This window comes from Aphelocoma coerulescens, chromosome 3, assembly GCF_041296385.1.
Source record: "Aphelocoma coerulescens isolate FSJ_1873_10779 chromosome 3, UR_Acoe_1.0, whole genome shotgun sequence".
In the NCBI taxonomy this organism is placed as follows: Eukaryota; Metazoa; Chordata; class Aves; order Passeriformes; family Corvidae; genus Aphelocoma; species Aphelocoma coerulescens.
In genome coordinates, this window is record NC_091016.1 from 69,893,639 (window position 1) to 69,910,223 (window position 16,585).

At 39.1% G+C, this 16,585-nt stretch overlaps 1 protein-coding gene across 4 annotated transcripts in view; it reads left to right on the forward strand.

Moving 5' to 3' along the window:
• Positions 1-997: 997 nt before the first annotated feature.
• The window catches only part of SAMD3 (sterile alpha motif domain containing 3), a 42,450-nt gene continuing 26,862 nt past the window's right edge, over positions 998-16,585 (forward strand). The window contains exons 1-4 of one of the 4 annotated variants that reach the window (XM_069010790.1): positions 998-1,039; positions 5,935-6,040; positions 6,769-6,958; positions 10,773-10,883. In XM_069010790.1, the coding sequence (XP_068866891.1) occupies positions 5,962-6,040; positions 6,769-6,958; positions 10,773-10,883 (380 nt within the window). In that variant the 5' untranslated portion in view covers positions 998-1,039; positions 5,935-5,961. Of the gene's footprint in view, positions 1,040-5,526; positions 5,543-5,934; positions 6,041-6,768; positions 6,959-10,772; positions 10,884-16,585 lie in introns of those variants that run through there. The other 3 variants (XM_069010793.1, XM_069010791.1, XM_069010789.1) reach the window with 3 other exon arrangements.

Sequence of the window (16,585 nt, forward strand, 5' to 3'; positions counted from 1 at the left end):
AGAGATGACTGTGCCCTCAGTCAGCCCACAGCTGTTTGTCTCCAGCACAAGTCAAACAAAACCCAAAGGTGTCTTTCCTTGAGCAGGCCAGACCCCGTTCCTGTGCTTCAAACACATTCTCTTGCTTTACTCCTTCAAAACGCTGATGAGGTGCCAGCAGACTACTAACAATTCATAAGGTGCAGCAAGCTCCAGTTTTCCCAGATTCACAGTGACCATTTGAGAAGTAGCCTCTGGGCCAAAACTGATTGTAAACAGGTGGCCATATTTACCAATGAGGGCACTTTGTTAGTTTCAGGGTTTGCTTGCATATCTTCCAAGTAACTCTCACTCCTCTACCTGGCTGATTCATCCTACTGATCAAATGGCAGGAGAATTCAAAAACTTTGTTGAGGTTGAATGGCAGGAGAATTCAAGAACTTTGTTGAGGTTCTTGTTTCTTTGCTGCTTGATAAACATTTCTGGATACAGTTTGTAGGTTTTTTTGAGGTTGGGCTGTCTCAGACATGTGGCCATGCCTGTTGATGGTATATTTCTCAGAGACGGGCCAAGACCCTTCTCAGCAAGAGGTATAATCCTGACTTTGGGCATGACTGAGTCGCTGGTTGACAAAATCTACCACTGACAAAACATGGCTGAAAAATCTAACTTTGAATGCAAGTTGTAACATATAGAGCATATAATAAGAGCATATAATAAGACCAATTAAAGCATCTGAAAAAAATTAGAGTGGTATTTTGTAACACCTTTTGTGTACTGTAGGTGTAAGAGCAGTGTAGCTCACTTACGAGAAAAACATGTAAATGCTGTGTATCCACGTGGTTCCACATGGGAGCCCCAACTTAGGTCATAGTTCAATGATACTGACTCAGTTAAGGATATGAATCACTATCTAGATGTTACCCAGGCCAAAAAGGTTTCTGTATCCATCCCTTGGGAACAATAGAAAGCAGCTTTGTCGAACATTAGCACCTTTGAGGATCTGCCAACTGAACCACTTATAAAATGTCACCAAGCATTTTCCATCAGAATAGACTTGGTAAGTTGTTATTTTCAGTTAGCATTAAGAATTTTTGTAAGGTCACTACAACTGACTGCTAGTTCAGCTCTCTGAACTGGTTTGTGGTTCTAAATCAAGAGCAAAGCAAGCAAATAATAGAATCGTGTATCCATCCTTTGCAGCAATTGGTGGATCAGCCTCAGTTTTTTGTGTATTCCACATCTTACTAGTCTTATTTACCAGAAAGGCCTGAAGAGTAACATTTCAAGAAACAGAGCTAGTATAAATCAAGCTAAGTTATTTGAGGGAAAGGAGATAGATACATCTCTCTCTTTTTTTTTGGAGGTGGAATGGTTACTACTCACACTTTGAGTTTCTGGCCTAACTTTACAAACTAATGCTCCATTAAGATAGAAATCTTCACTGTTATGATGCATTGAAACAAGGATCAATGCACAACGTGATAAATCAACAGATATGAATCCACCATCTATTTTCACACAATTGGCCAGGGATTTGGTTAAAGGCAATGATCCATCCAAATCCCACCATATGGAAAACTTGATGTTTCAGTTTAGCCTGTACTGCTGATTGCATGACCACACAAATGGCTGCAGAGAAGAGGGCTGGATTATGGATGCCAGTTTACGCTAGTGGGGAATTGCAGTGCAGGGCTACAGTGTCCAAGGTCTCTGTATTGCCTGGTGACAAGGGCTGGAGTCCTCTGCCAGCAAACAGTGACATGATCAACACGGTACTCATGGTCCTGGTGAGAAATATGTACTTTGGGGAGAAAAGTCAGCATGATATCACTTATAAGATGAAATTATTTTTTTCTTTAGTCTTCTGTCTGTGTCATACTGACACAGTGTCTGTGTCATACTGAACATCTTCAGTCTGATTGCTTTCTTTTTGGTACATGAAATTTCCTTTTTGTGATTCATTAATTTTTAACCTTTAGTTGATTCTTTTCCTGTTCTCACTACCCAGTAACATTGCATCTTTATTTGATACAATTTTCTTAAAGGGTAGTATAAAAAGCTTTGATTTTACAGGGCCTTCATTTCCAGAAGGTCTTCTAAAAAAAAAAAAAAAAAAAAAAAAAGAAGGCATTTACAGCTAAGTGTATTATTTCATCACTTGTTGCCAGTGATAGCAAGAATGGAGTATCATTTGAATTACTATTAAAACACAGTCAAATTAACTTTCTTTTCCTCCTTTCAAATTGCCAAATAACTTGAACACCTCTAATAGAGAAAAATTGGTACTTGTATTGAATCTTGCTGTTGAAGTAGGACACCTCATTTTTCCAGTAATACTGCAGATAGTACAGATGAAAACATTTTTAAAGTTCATACAGTAAAAACTTGAATATTAGAAATGGCATATTTAATCAGAAGCACATGTATTAAGGAAAGAGTTGATTTTTTATAATATTCTTCGGAGTTAATTCTTGCAGCAGAGGGATTTGTCTGCTTGGTAAGCTCAATAGATGGGCATGTTCAGAACCCTTGAAACTTCCCTTAACTCTGATCAAAGTTTAGAAGGTTTGTCTGGCTTGTTTCCCTCTATCTACAGGTGACTAATGGATGTGCATGTTTTCTTCCTAGATCTTCTTATACAGCCTTTCTCGTAGGTGATACGGGTTTTCTCTTGCATCTGCTGTATGCTTGCATGTCTCCTTGTCTTGCAGCTGCATGTGTCTTACTCTACAGTAGCATAGAAATGAGAACTGATATGTTGACTTTAAGATTTGCTCCTTAACTGATACTGGAATTTTTTTTCCCTTTCTTTCAGGCATCTCTGCACAATGGTTCTTGCTAGCATAAATGCCTGCTAAGTGACAGCAATGTGTTGTTGGCATTTTCTTGGAGGGATGGGGAAGGTGACAGAAGTGTCGCCTCTGAATCTTTCCCTGTACATTGTTGAAAAGTTTTGTGGACAACTGATGTCCTTTTCATGATAACTCAGCATTGGATCTGAGATTACATATTCTGTCGTCAATAAATTTGCTTGAATGTATTTTTAATTGTTTTAAAAATGGGGTGGTAGTAAGTGGAAAGAAAATAATAAAGTCTCTGTAATGCATTTGAAGATGAAGCCAAATCAAGAGAGCATAAAATTGCACATACTTTGCTTATATCTCTGGTATGCCCAGCTCCTACTCATCACACTTGCAACTTTGAGACCTAGCCTGTACAAAATGTGCCCCACAGCTGTGACGTATAGATGTGCACACATCACATGTCTTACACATTCCTTTAGTACTAAAATGTACTAAAATTAACCATAATTCTGACCTCAGTGAAATCCTCATAGAGGACTGTCAAAAGTTGTGCTATTTGTAGTCTGTGATGCTGTAGGCTCTCTCATAGGTCAGCATGGGAGGTAAATATAATAACTCACTCATCATATTTAAAGTGTTTTGATATATCAGCTTACTCATTTAGAAGTGTCACTTCAAGATTATGGCAGTGCAATATATTTTCTCATAGAACAAGCTGTGGGGTAGATTGGTGCATGTGCAGTATGGATCTGCCAGCACAGGCATGCTGATCAGGAACCCCATCTCTTGCTATTGTGTTGTAACCAACTACATGAGCTGAAATCTGTACCATCGATAGGTCTTTAGCCTGATCTGATTAAAACCCAAGGTTTTTATCCTTTCGTCTTGAAGAATTTTATAGTAAATAGAAGTGTTGTCCTGTTGGATCATAGGGAAAGGTTATTTTCATTGATTTCATTACTTAACTTCATTAACCAGGGCTAATTTAGTCCTAATTATAGTTATTCACCCCAAGTGTATGAAGAAATGGCTCCCAGTGATTGACTATATTTACTAACAAAGAGAGATCACTCACACTTAGAACTGTTCTGAATTTGACTTGAAGTTACGCTGTAAATTGCTGTCTCTGAAACGTCACTGTTACTGGGTTTTTGTTGTTCTGACTTACAAGACTTGACTGAGGAATATAAATATTCACAGATTTCACCACACTAAACACAGGCAACCCTTTGCTGGATAGTCTTTTGATGTTACTATAATAAATAGAATCATTAAGGAAGACAAATATCAGCATCTGTGCTCGGTTCCTGTTGTCTCCATAATGCTTCTAGAAGACCGGTGTGCTCTTTTTCTGGTTGCTGTATCTATAGCATATGCAAGTAACTGAAATCACTTTTGAGAAGCATTGCAAAGTATTTATGTTTCATGACCCTTAATGCATATAATCTGATTTTATTTAAAAAGCACCCTCTCAATTATCATCACTTCCCTCTATAAAGTGTGCAGCCTGCATTTCCATGTGCAAGTGGTCATTTTGCTGCAGAATTAGCCACCCAGGTCTAAATGTGCATATTGTTATGCATGTCTAGAGTTTGCTCGACACTTTTTGAAGTGTTGGTATCTGCCTGTCTGCTTTAGAAGAATTGTTTGAGGGTGTTAGTCTTCTTATAGGATGAAGAAGTGACCTTTCCAACATTTTAATGTATCTCTCTCCTTTTACACTACTTGGTTGATAAGGGAAGTATCTTTCTGCTTTGCACCCGGTTTTATCTTTCGAGTTTTTGGAGACTTTTTTTCTGCCCTACTCTTTGCAAGGAAGTAAGAAGTGTGACAGAAAGGTGTGATTTTTAATTTACAGCAGAGTTCTCAACAAATAATGACTTTTCACACCCTGTTCTTGTTGCTCAGCCTGGGGGAGGAGTTGCATGGCTACTGTTGTCATATCAAATTAAATCCACTCACAAAATTCAGAAAGGCATTCCTCTTAAACTTAACCCTTTTAAGTTGCTGAAGTCGACAGGCATAAGAGTGTAAGCTGAAGTGTGTGTCTTTTGGAGGGTCTCTGCTGTTAAGGATGAAAATGGAAATGCTTTTATTCAGGGAGTTTTTTTCTTTTTTTTTTTTCCTTTACATTTGAGCACAGATGCTGATGAGGTTTGTGAGGGTGAAACCTTGTGTTAGCCTGGAGCTTGCTGCAGGCTCAGGGTACGGAAGGAAATGTTCGGCAAATGATGCCAGACACTTGTATACTTCTCTGAAAAACTGACTCAAATAATGTCATTTTGCTATGGATTGCAAGCATGGTCAAGAAGCTTTTAGGCAGTAGAGCTAAAACACATTAATAAGAATTTCTCCTCAGAGAGATTTCCGCTGCTGAGAAGTTTGCAGTGTGGAACAAGCTATGTCTTTATAAGTAATCTTCCTCTGGGGAGGTCACTGTTGGTTTTGGGATGTCTTGCACCCCTTTGTCATCCAAGTGAGTCCTTCAGGCAGGAGGCACAGGATATGTGCAGGATTCATCCAGATGCAAACATCTCGGCTGCCCCAGGGACTCTGCCTTCCCAGGGTGCCCACTACATCCTTCCAGGTACCACTGGAGCCTGGAGAAAGGAATCAGAAAACAACAGGAGGAGCAGTCTCCTCCCTTTCACCTTTATTGTCCCTAGCTGTTGGTAATTCAGGGATAAGTATTTGCTGGGTACCTGCCCTTCGAGATGGTGCAGAGAGGGTTAAGGTGCTTGATTGACTATAAGCATGTATGTGACAGACTCTTATCTGATGGTGGGGTGGTTTGTTTTTTTTTCCTTCTGTAAAATGTCAGCCATTTCCTGATGAGCCTGATGGTGGTGGTGAATTTCACACCTTTTTTCTTCTCTGTGTGGAAACCTGGGTGTTAATGGTACTGGAGCAGGTCGTGTTTTATAAGGAACGAGGCTGCTTCAGATCAGAGGGAAACCAGGGACGGGAGAGGAGGTGAGGAAAGGGATCCAAGGAAACTGCCAGTTACAACAGGCATTAACTGGATTATTTTGTGCCATTTTTATTTAGAGCATGTAGATATATTATTTGCTAAGTAAATTTTTTTGCTATGGAATGTTGGAGTTCAGCTTAGAGTTCAGCATAAAAATACTATCTTTTCATTTCACAGGGATATTTAGCATTGCAACAACTGAAGATGGAAAATTGGTCGGTTGAGCAAGTCTGCAACTGGTTGAAACAGAAAAATTTAGGAGAACTAGTTCCTAAGTTCCGCGGTAAGCATTTTTGTTGTTTGGGGGATGGGGGTGGTATTTGTTTAGTATTTCTTGCTATGCATTTAATTGGCACTGCCTACCTTGTTTTGGTTTGGGGCATGTGTGTATATGCTAAGTTCAGACTTTTATAGAAATTTATTAGGGTGAGAACTGACATAGATCTGACAAATCAATGTAAGTGTGCAGATTTATTACAAAGTCTCTGAGAAATCCTGGGGGATGAGATTCAGCCTGTGTATAAATAGTCACCTCAAATCAGAGCTGGCAGTTTAAAAGTCTTGACAGGGCCTATTTTATGTTGTATAAATCTTTTGAAATAATGCAAATGTAGTGTGTAAATGTTTTATGTGTGAGTATATAAACAGTCTACAGAGGAGTGCACAAGAAACTGTTATGTGAAGAGCCTATTTCTTGTGTACTCTGTTAAAAAGACTTCATCAGCAAGTAACAGTCTCCCGTGGTTCAAGCAAGGCCTGATTTAAAGCCTTAAAATAGTCACCAACTTGCTTCTGTATGTTTTGGACTTGGCTTTTTGTCAGGGGCAGGTATCTGGCCAGTGATTAGGACTCCTGGCACTGCTTGGGAAAGGATGGTGACAGCTGATGATGACTGTTATCAGTAAAAAGCATCCTTACCTTTGACCTGTCTTCCATCATCATGTTTTTAGGCATATAGAATGTAACTATAAAGTTATTATACAGTAATTTTTTACCCCCTTCAATCTGCAGAAGAAGAAGTAAGTGGAGCAGCTCTTCTGGCTCTTAATGATCGTATGGTGCAGCAGCTGGTGAAGAAGATTGGTCACCAGGCAGTGCTGATGGACCTGATTAAAAAATACCAGCAGCAGAAGAGTGGGCTGGAATCCCTTACATACTGTTGTGAAACAGCTTCTCAAAAATTTCCAGAAGTAATCAGTGGGTGAGTTTGTTCATGGCACAGCAAATACCAATCTGGGTATAGCTGTGTTCTTTTCATGGCATTTTTAAAATGGCATTTACTAGCTCTTCAGCTTTTATGAGCATCTGTAACAAATGTGAAATGTAAAATTAGATTATTACCTTGTGGTTTTAAGCAGGGCATCAACATTCCTGAACTACACCATTAATTACTTTAAACCTTTCTTCATATCCAGATCTAGGACCTAGTTTTCATTTGGATGGAGCACTGTCAAACTTTTATTATGGCTAAAAGTTCCTCTGGTTACAATATTAAGCTTTTGAAGAACTTGCTTTTAAATTCTTGCAAGTCTTGAAGTAAAATAATGGTTTAGCCACAGATAATATTTATGTCACAGGTGTATTGAAAGTCAGTTTATCAAAGGAAACTCTGGATTTGGTCCAGATGTAAACATTTAATAATCCCACAGTGGGATTATTGAAATTTATTGTGAAATTAGGTAGATATTTAGAAAACAAATTCCAGGGAGATTGTCCTTAGTGATTGTGTCCCAGGTCTTGTTTGAGCAGATTTTTTTTTTGTTTGTTTTTTGGGGGTTTCTTATAGGTGGGAGAAGGGGGCAGAATTTGTGGGTTTGTGTTTTCATTGGGGGTATTTGGGTGAGAGGTTTATTGATTCACCCATCCTTTCCCTCCATTCTGACCTATTGTAAGTCTCGCAGGGCTATTTTTTTCTGAATGTCTTGGCTGAGGAGAGAAATCCTGACCTCATGGTCCCTTTTAAACCCAAGAGTCCAGGCCGCAGAGAATGACTTGTCAAGGATGCAAAATAGGTTTTTTCAAAGGAAAGGACTCTAGCACTAAGGCTGCATTAGTCACAGTAGGATTAATCCCAGAGGATTAGAACTCCAGAGAATTTGCCTTCATCCAAACGGAGTCCGGGTTGTGCAGTCTGAGGTGGTCAATAGTGAAAACAAAACCATGATGAACAGTGATGACTGAGTTATTTCCAAACAACTCGTGCTCATGAGCAGAACTAAACTGCCCATGTAGATACATCCTCCTGTCCTCGTGGAAGTATTAGTGAAACTCCTTAGGTAAATGCTCCTGCACCTTTGGAAGAAAGGGATTGCAGGAAGAAGACCATGTCACCGCATGTATGATTTATCACAGGCCTGAATTATGCAATCACACCAAGGGCCTGCCTCCTTGATTTATAGGAAACTCCTTCTTTAGGGGTAGAGTAGGTATCTGCTGTGAGGAAGACTGCTTTGTATAGGTCCTGTACTTCATCCAAAGTGTGGTGGATACACCATAATTTCAGCAGGGTGGTTCAGAAGAAGATATGTCCTTTTTTTTAGGGCAAGTAGAATGCTGATTTGCATATTTAGCTTTCACCCTTGGCTTTGTCAGGACTGTTTGGATAGACTCTCAGATGTGACTGTTTCCCATGTGCTTCTCAGCTCTTGCAGGGCAAGCCATGCTGTCCTACAGAGATGCAGTTCCAGTAGCATGAGTGCAACAGCTTTGCTGTGAAGGTTCTGCAGACTCCAAAAAAATTAAATGCTTAAAATATCAAATGTCAGTAAATATAATTTACAATAAAATCTTCCCCTACCTAGTCTCCTTCCTGGAAAATAAGATGCTGGTATCCTTCTATTTACAGGAAAGTTGTGTAAATAAGCTGCTGTTCCTGAAATATTTTATGTGTCATCAAGAATGACAGAATAAAATCGAAGCATGTTTAAGATGCATTCAGACATGTATTTTAGGAGGAGTAAAAAGTCAATATATTCTGTGCAGTTTGGGGTATAAAATTATGGAAAAGCTCTTATAGTGAAAAGAGTATTTTGTTGCAAAACTAGAAGTTGTATCTTCATATGCAGACAGCTGTGACTCTTTTCTTAACACTGCAGTGCTTGTCTAAGTGATGTAGTTCAAATTTTTTTTTGTCTGTTCAGTACATCTTGACAAAATCCTGTAAGAATAATTTTTTTTGGATCTAGTTAATGACTAAAGTGTATGAACAAATGTAAAATTCATAGTTCTGATAGTTCACAATGTATGTGAACTCACATTTCCTCCATTGCTCAGTGATGTTAGGCTGAATTGCAGTGAGTAGACTAACCATGCTAAGGTTTGCAGTTAGTAGCATCCACATCTGGGTGTGTGGTCCCCCTGTAGTGCCAGGGAACAATGGTGAAACTGAGTTTGCATGTTCCTAGTCCCTATCATGCAGTGCTTGAGCCCAGGTGAAAACTATTTCTCGGTCAGAAAAATAGCTGACCCAGAACTAGCTCACCCAGCCAGGAGGAGTGACAGGGTGGAGAGGGCATTGCTCAGGGCAGGGAAGTAAGCATCATCATCACGGTCTCTTTCTGGGTCAGCTGAAGTCAATGTGGAGCTTCCAAGAGCTCTCAGCAGTATTTCCCTATTGTATTTCTGACATAAATGCTATCCCCAGTGCTTTTTGGTGCACTCCTGGCTGCCACCTTTTTATCCTGTTGTCCTTAGATCATCCTCTCACTGTGTGTGAATTGTGCCGAGCTCTGCTTCCCACTAGAAACAGAAGCAAAGTCCTTGGTTGGACATAGAATTCAGAGAATGATAGGTGAATATTTTCTGTGTGGAAGCAATAGATTTGTGAAAGGATGCCAGATGGGGTTTACATCTTGGATTAGGACACAGAAATAGCATCTTTTGTTTGTCCCTGGTTTGGTGGAAGTGTTCTCAGTCACACAGTAGAAACTGTGCTTATGTGTGTATGAGGAGCTCACTCAGAGACATTTCCAGGTAAATATTAAGATACCTTCCACTTTCACGACCAATTGTTTCTAAGAGTCACACAGAGAACATACTAGGGGTTTTTTTGCTTTGTTCTTTGACTACATAGCTGAAAAATAATGATTCATGGGAAGGGAAAACTCTGCCTATAAATTTGGCACAGTTTAGTGTCACTTCCAAAAGCAACCTTTTGTGTGCTGAGTGCAGCTGAGGGTGGAACAGTTTCTAGAGCATCTTAGAGTTCAGATGTTCTGAAGAGATGAGGTTTAGGGAAAAAAAAAGTGTTTTATGATTGCCACGAATTCTTGGCAGCATAACAGTATCCCCTATCTTAGCTCTGCCTTTCCCCCAGTATGGGGTAATACTGCTGATGTTGGCTTCTACCAACACATCTACTAAAAGAAGTAGTAACAGGAATATGAGGAGGGAGAGAAGTGGACAAAAAGGTTAAGCGGAAAGCAGTGATTTGGACTGGCTCATAGCAAAGTGGCTACCTGGAGTTTTTGTTGCTAGTGATGAGCTAGAGCTGGAGCAAATAACCAGGAACAGTGGACTGTAGTACCACGTGGCACTCAGAGATCTTCTAGAGTGGCTGGAGTAATGCAAAGCTGACTTGAAGCTTTTGTCTTGACCTTCAGGAAAAACCAACTTTTCAAGGTTCTGTTTATATAGAAACTGTCTTGAAATGCTGTGTAATTAGTTCTTTCAGCACACCCCTTGCATGTTGTAATGGTTAGTTTTTTCCCAGGGATTTGGAGATACCAGGTTATGAAGGTGGAAGTTACCCTGCAACTCAGAGAAGGCTGATATTCTTGGGGTTTGAAACTGTGTAGTAATTAGAATATCAGCAGGCAATATTATTTACATTTGTCCTTTCACTATGTCAGTTTGGTAATTGAACTGATTGATTAAGAGACATCAGCATCATGTAAAATCATGACTCTTCAATATGTTAGTTTTTCTCCTCTTCTATTTCTGCCACTTGTATTTTAGAACTCTTTTCTATGAGCTGCACAAGACCTGACAGTGAATTTTTTTCTTTCTTCTTTCAGGGCTACTGACAGACAGATGCTAAATTCTTCTGATCTTGTGGAGCAGAAGAAATATCTGTGTTCAGCTGAAAATGAAAAAGGACTAATTGATCATAGAGTGCTAAAGCAAAAGTGAGTTTATAATATATTCATTGAATGTTCCTTACCTTTTGAAAATAACATAAACACTTCTTGCTTAATTTATACTTAACAAAAAGTGATCTTAATTACCAGAGGTCAGGTTCAGGTATATCCAGGTGTATATAGAAAACAACAAGAACAGAAGTTTTTTAGGATTTGACTGAATGAAATAGCCTGATGATGTGTTTCCATCCTCAGTCCTTGCTCACTGTTTCATGTTACCTCATGCAGAGGACAAGATACAGGTTTGTCTTTATTTATCTGATTTTTAAAAATCATCTTTTACAGATGTGTTTTCAGCAGCAATCTGGCAAATTAGTCAGTACAGAGTGGAATATAGCTATTCAAAAAATTGTGTGCCTGAGGCATCTTAAATATAGCACTTGGGAGGGTAAGCATGCTGATTTCATTTGTACACTCATTTTCCTTGGTTATCAAAATAAGCCTCCCTAGAAACTGGAAGCAAGACAAGGTGATAGTTTTTTTTCTTTTTTTTTTTTCTCCTACCCATGTTTTTCTTCCTTGAGGTGGGCAGTCACTGTTGAAAGAGAGTTCTGCTCCTCTTTCAAAGCAATTATTTTCTTGTTTGCAAAGCTTTGTCTCCTTATCTTTATCCCCCTTTATTTCCACTTGCTACAACTTCTCCTCCTGCCGTTCTCCTCTGCAGATATGATTTAATGCTTTTAAAAGTCCTGGTACTTCTGTTTTTAAAAGAACATCCCAAAAAATCCAAAGATCCTGTCAGCATTGTTATCAAAGAAACAAATCACGTGAACCCTTGGAATAAATCACTAATATGATCCTGCAATGTTTAGCCTGTGCTTCTAAAGGATTTTTATTTTTAATTAATGATGACTAATTTGCCTTGTGCTGTATAAAGAGTTTTAAATGGGTTGTGTGAATCAGGGTAACCATTACACAATGTACAGTTTAAATTATTGATATTTGGCCAGGATTACACTTATATCCTCTGTCTCCTCATTCATTTAATCCAAGCTGAAAAAGAAAAACTTAACATTTGTGGGTTGACTTTTTGGTTTGGTTTTGGTTTTGGTTTTTTCTGTTTGTTTTTGTGTTTGTTTGTTTGTTTGTTTTAATTTGTGTGTGCTGTTGGGTTTTTGTGGTTTGTTTTTGGCTTTGGTTTTTTTTTTCCAGAAGATCCATGGAGCCGTAGCTTCAGTAACTGTGTGATTTTGCTGAAGTGAATTAATGGGTGAATTTATGGATTATTAATGCTGGTGATTTGGCTCCAAGTTTCTCTGTGTTTCCTGGGTAGGTAGTCCTAAGAACTGTGTTAAACACACTCTTCTATATTACTAAATAATACCAAGATATCAAAGAAAATTGTTTAAACACAAAAATAAAGAGTAAGTGGATGACGCAATTGCATATTTTTTTTTCTTGTATTCAAATTTGCCATACATAAAACCAGATGAGGTTTGCAGGCTACTCCAATGGAATAATGCTTTGCTAGCAATGACAGAAGTAAACACAGCCAATCTTTTTGTTAATCTCTCAAGAAGATTAATCTTAAAGCAGTGCCTGTCCGTGAAGACAATAAGATAGCCACAGAGGACAATTCAATAAATGCATTTCCCATATTCTTGCTTTTCTGTATTTGAGTACTAGCAGTTTTATGGCTCCTGACAGCCTGGGGTTTATCTTGTTGCTAAGACAGAGGCTTTTATTATTTGTAAATATCTGATACTGCTGTGGAAAACCAACCTTTTATTGGTTGGTTTATATGTTCTGTCTGCCTTTCCTCAACATATTTGCTTAGCAAAATGACATCCCTAATGCATCCCTTTTCCACTGTTTCCACTATGATGGTCCAGCTGTTTTCCCTCAAGAGTGATGTCCTGGTACATGTATATTTTTACCTTTATTTTTTTTTATAAAAGCATGTTCTGTAGCTCTTGAGGGCTGTGTAACAGATTTACTGTCTGAAAGCCTTGGAGTAATTTACTCAGGAGAACAAATCCTCCAGCCAGCCTCAACAGGTTTGAACTTCCCTATTTGCAGCGAGTTTGGAAGATGTGGTCAGTGCTCCACTAAACCTGGGCCTCCTGAATGTTCATATACCAATAAAGGTATTGCCAACATTGACAGAATATTAGTGCTGGTGCCTGCATAAATTTGAGCTGATAGCAAGGACAATGAATTGGGAGATAACCTTTACATGTACAAATTTGGCATCCATCTTCAAGATGCCCATGATAGCATGCCCATGGGTCATTCATTTGCTCAGCAGAGGAAATGTCCTTAACTAGGGCAGTCCCACATCTATTTTGGTCAGGGTACAGCAACTGCCCTGACTGCTGGGTAGCTGCATCTGAAGTGTCTTTTAGTTATGATATGTCATTCTGCTAATGATCTTTAGAGAGCTCCTTCCTTTGCTTCCCCTAGTACCTATATATCAGTATTGTTGGTCTGTTTCATGTGTTTGATGTGTTTTATCAGAAACACACTCATGCTTGTGCTTTAAAAAAATAAAAGAAAAAAAATTTAAAGGGAAAAGAGAAAAAGAGAAGCTAGCCTGAAAAATTGTCACCTAATCAATTACTTCAAATTATTTTGCTCCATTTACACAAGAGAGCAAATATTACTTTTATATACATACATATACACCCAAATATATCTATAACCCTACAGTGAAAACTCAGCAGGACTGTGCTTTTTAATGTATAGCTTAAGAGTTTCTTTGTTTCTGAGCAAAGACCTTATTCTTGATATCATCAGAATTATTTCTGGTATACGTGCTGATTTTTTTTTCAGTTAGCTCATAAGGACATGAAAAGCAAACTTATAACAAAACCATGTTAAGCCTTTGACAGTGGTCAACAGTAGGAGAGAAGTACTGCCTGTCTATTTTGTTCAGAAGTACAGATGTCAGATGCTTCATTTGATTATACCTTGGTATAATGTAACAGAAAAATAATTTCATTTTTATGATTTCTGATAATTTCACTTCAGTTGTTATTCCATCTTCAGAAAACCTGTCTTATCTGTGAATTTTGGTTTGGTTTGTTTGGGGCTTTGGAGAGATGCTTTAAATTTAGGTTTTTAATTTATGTGGATGCGAGAATTTCTGCCACTCTTGTGTTTTAAGTCAGAATTTCACATCTCTGTCATTGCAATGGGATACTCAAGAATACTAACTTGAAAGTTAAAAGACCTTGAAGACTCATAATAATAGATACTGTCTGTGCTTATTGCCTCAATGTTTTGGAAGTCAAGACAACTGAACTCATGGGTTTGGAGCACTTCGGGTTGCTGGAGCCAAATTTATTCACATGGTGCTGTGAGTCTTCCACAGAAGCTTGCAGGAAAAATAAATAAATTGCTAGATCTTCTTCCTTCCACACCAGGAATGAGCCAAGTCTTACAAATGACTTGGAGAAGACACTAACTGCATTGCCTTATTAAGGTGTAGCAAAGTCATAACAGCAACACAACAAAAAAAAAAAAAAAAAAAAATGCATAAAATTATTTGGATACAGTGTAATATATCATAGGGGTGATATTTGTTTCTTTTAAATGGCCTGATTTACCTGGAAATTTTGTCAGTCAGATTCCCTAAGGAGCATTTTTTCTTCCCCGCTTCGTAACCCACTGCTGCTGGCCTCACGTGAGGTGAAAGGGCAAAGTCTTCCCTTATGTGATGCAGCTCCCCAGATTTAAAAAATCTGGACTCCTTCTAGAAGAAGGTTGTGTCTGCATCTCGCAAAATTGTTTGGAAGCAGATTAATTTTGTCTGTAACCATGCTCATACTGAATGTGATGTCTTCTACAGCAAGGGTGCTACAAGGGAAGCTGAAGTGGGAGCTGCTCTGGGAAATGGGCAGTTTTGGCTCATCTGACACCTCCCACATCCCAGCCTTGCTGAAGTTAATGCTTCTGTGGGAAACTTATTTTTCAGTCTAAAGGATAACTGCCCTTGTGTTTAGTGGGAACTAAAAAATATAAGACATCATCAAGCACGAGGCAGACTGCAAATCCCAGGCTTTAGGGAATGACTGGGAAACCTTGCATTTGTGCTCAAAAGTTGGAAATGACAATGAAGCACTTAAAGAGAATGGCATGAGGCTCTTTTAGGCACAGATCTCAGAACTGTGAATAGAAAAATAGTGCCCTTTTTTATCTGACTATTGAGAGGGAGAAAAGTTTCATTTGATATTTCATCTTCTGTCATAATTTCTTCCTTTTGATGGAAATAGCCTGTCGGGTCCCTTCCCCCCTGCCATGTGGGCCTGGGAGAGGGGCCCTGGGGGGGAGACACGGGGTTTCCCTGCCCTGGTCAGCCTCGTTCCCCATTGGTTGTTTTGTGTTCCCCTGCGTGGGCAAGGACCCTCAGGTCCTGTGATTGCAGCCGTTCCTCGGCAGAGCCCCGGCCATGCGGCTGGAGAAATAAACATCTCTGAAACATCTACCAAGAATTGGTCCATAGATATATTCTTTCCAGGGGCCTCGTTGTCTGATACATGTGTTGCAGTATCCCAACTGTAACAACAGCCTTTGCAACCTTAAGTGTTGTCATAAAGTTGAAAGCATATTATACATGTGTTAGGGAAATGGAACATTTTTTTACAGCTGAAGACTTTTCCTTTCTTTCACATCTGCAAGTTCCTTGTTCTCTCCTCTGTTTCTTCCTTGGATTTGTTGACATGGGCTTTCTTCCAGATTACAAACCTTCGGACCTGAGTCTCTTGCTGATGTATGATGTAAACATGTGAAAGGTTAGACCTTCATTTGTGAATAATGGGAATCTATTGAGACTTCACCCATGTGCTGAGTTTTATGTGGATATACCAAAAATGGGAACAACCCATTGATGTCAGCAAATTTCTTCTTGACTGCCATGTCCTCTACCTAAATGGGATCTGAGCTGAGAAAAGATATAGCAATGGGTGCCTGACTCATGGACTTCAGCAGACAGTAGGGAAAGCTTGTGGCACACAGCCCGTTTATGTATGTGTTCAGTTGGCCTTTAAATCACATTTTTCCCTAAACGAACTAAATACGTGCAGGCAACAGATCCTTCTTACTAGTATGCTCAAGAAGCTTAAAAATAACAAAGTCTTGTTATGATCTAGTATTTGATCTTGTTTCTAGCTCTCTATGGCACTTTACACAGCTATCTTGATTGAGTTGTCTGTATTGATGCCAAGATTATTTTTATTGACTTTTTACAGCTAATTCAGGTAGCTCTGTGTGTCTGTGTGATGTTGCACAGGACACCAAACTTGGAGAGATGATGCTGTGTTTACTCCCCACTGTTCTCTCAAGTGTAATCTAAAACTGTCACTGGATGGTCTGGGTGACACTGCAAGTGTGTAACTCTTTGTCTTCTTGACAGTAAAACAAGGTATTCTCTGGGTTTAGGGATGCCAGGGGTATATGATTCAAATAGGTGGGTCTTTGGGGGTTCTTTGTGGGGTTTTTTGGTGTTTGGTTTTGTTGGTTGGTTGGTTTGTTGTGGGGTATTTTTCCATCTGAAGGAGACAAATGACTCCTCCCAAAATGACGCTATTTTATAGCTTCATGTCTCAGTAAACATGCTGTGCACGAGACGCCGAAGATTACAATGGAGACAAAGAAGGAAATAGCTGTGTGAGACCAGACTGTGACTGAGCACATTAAAGTGGCAATCTACAAAAGATGAGTGGTAAAAGCTCTGTGAATAATTGTCTCCT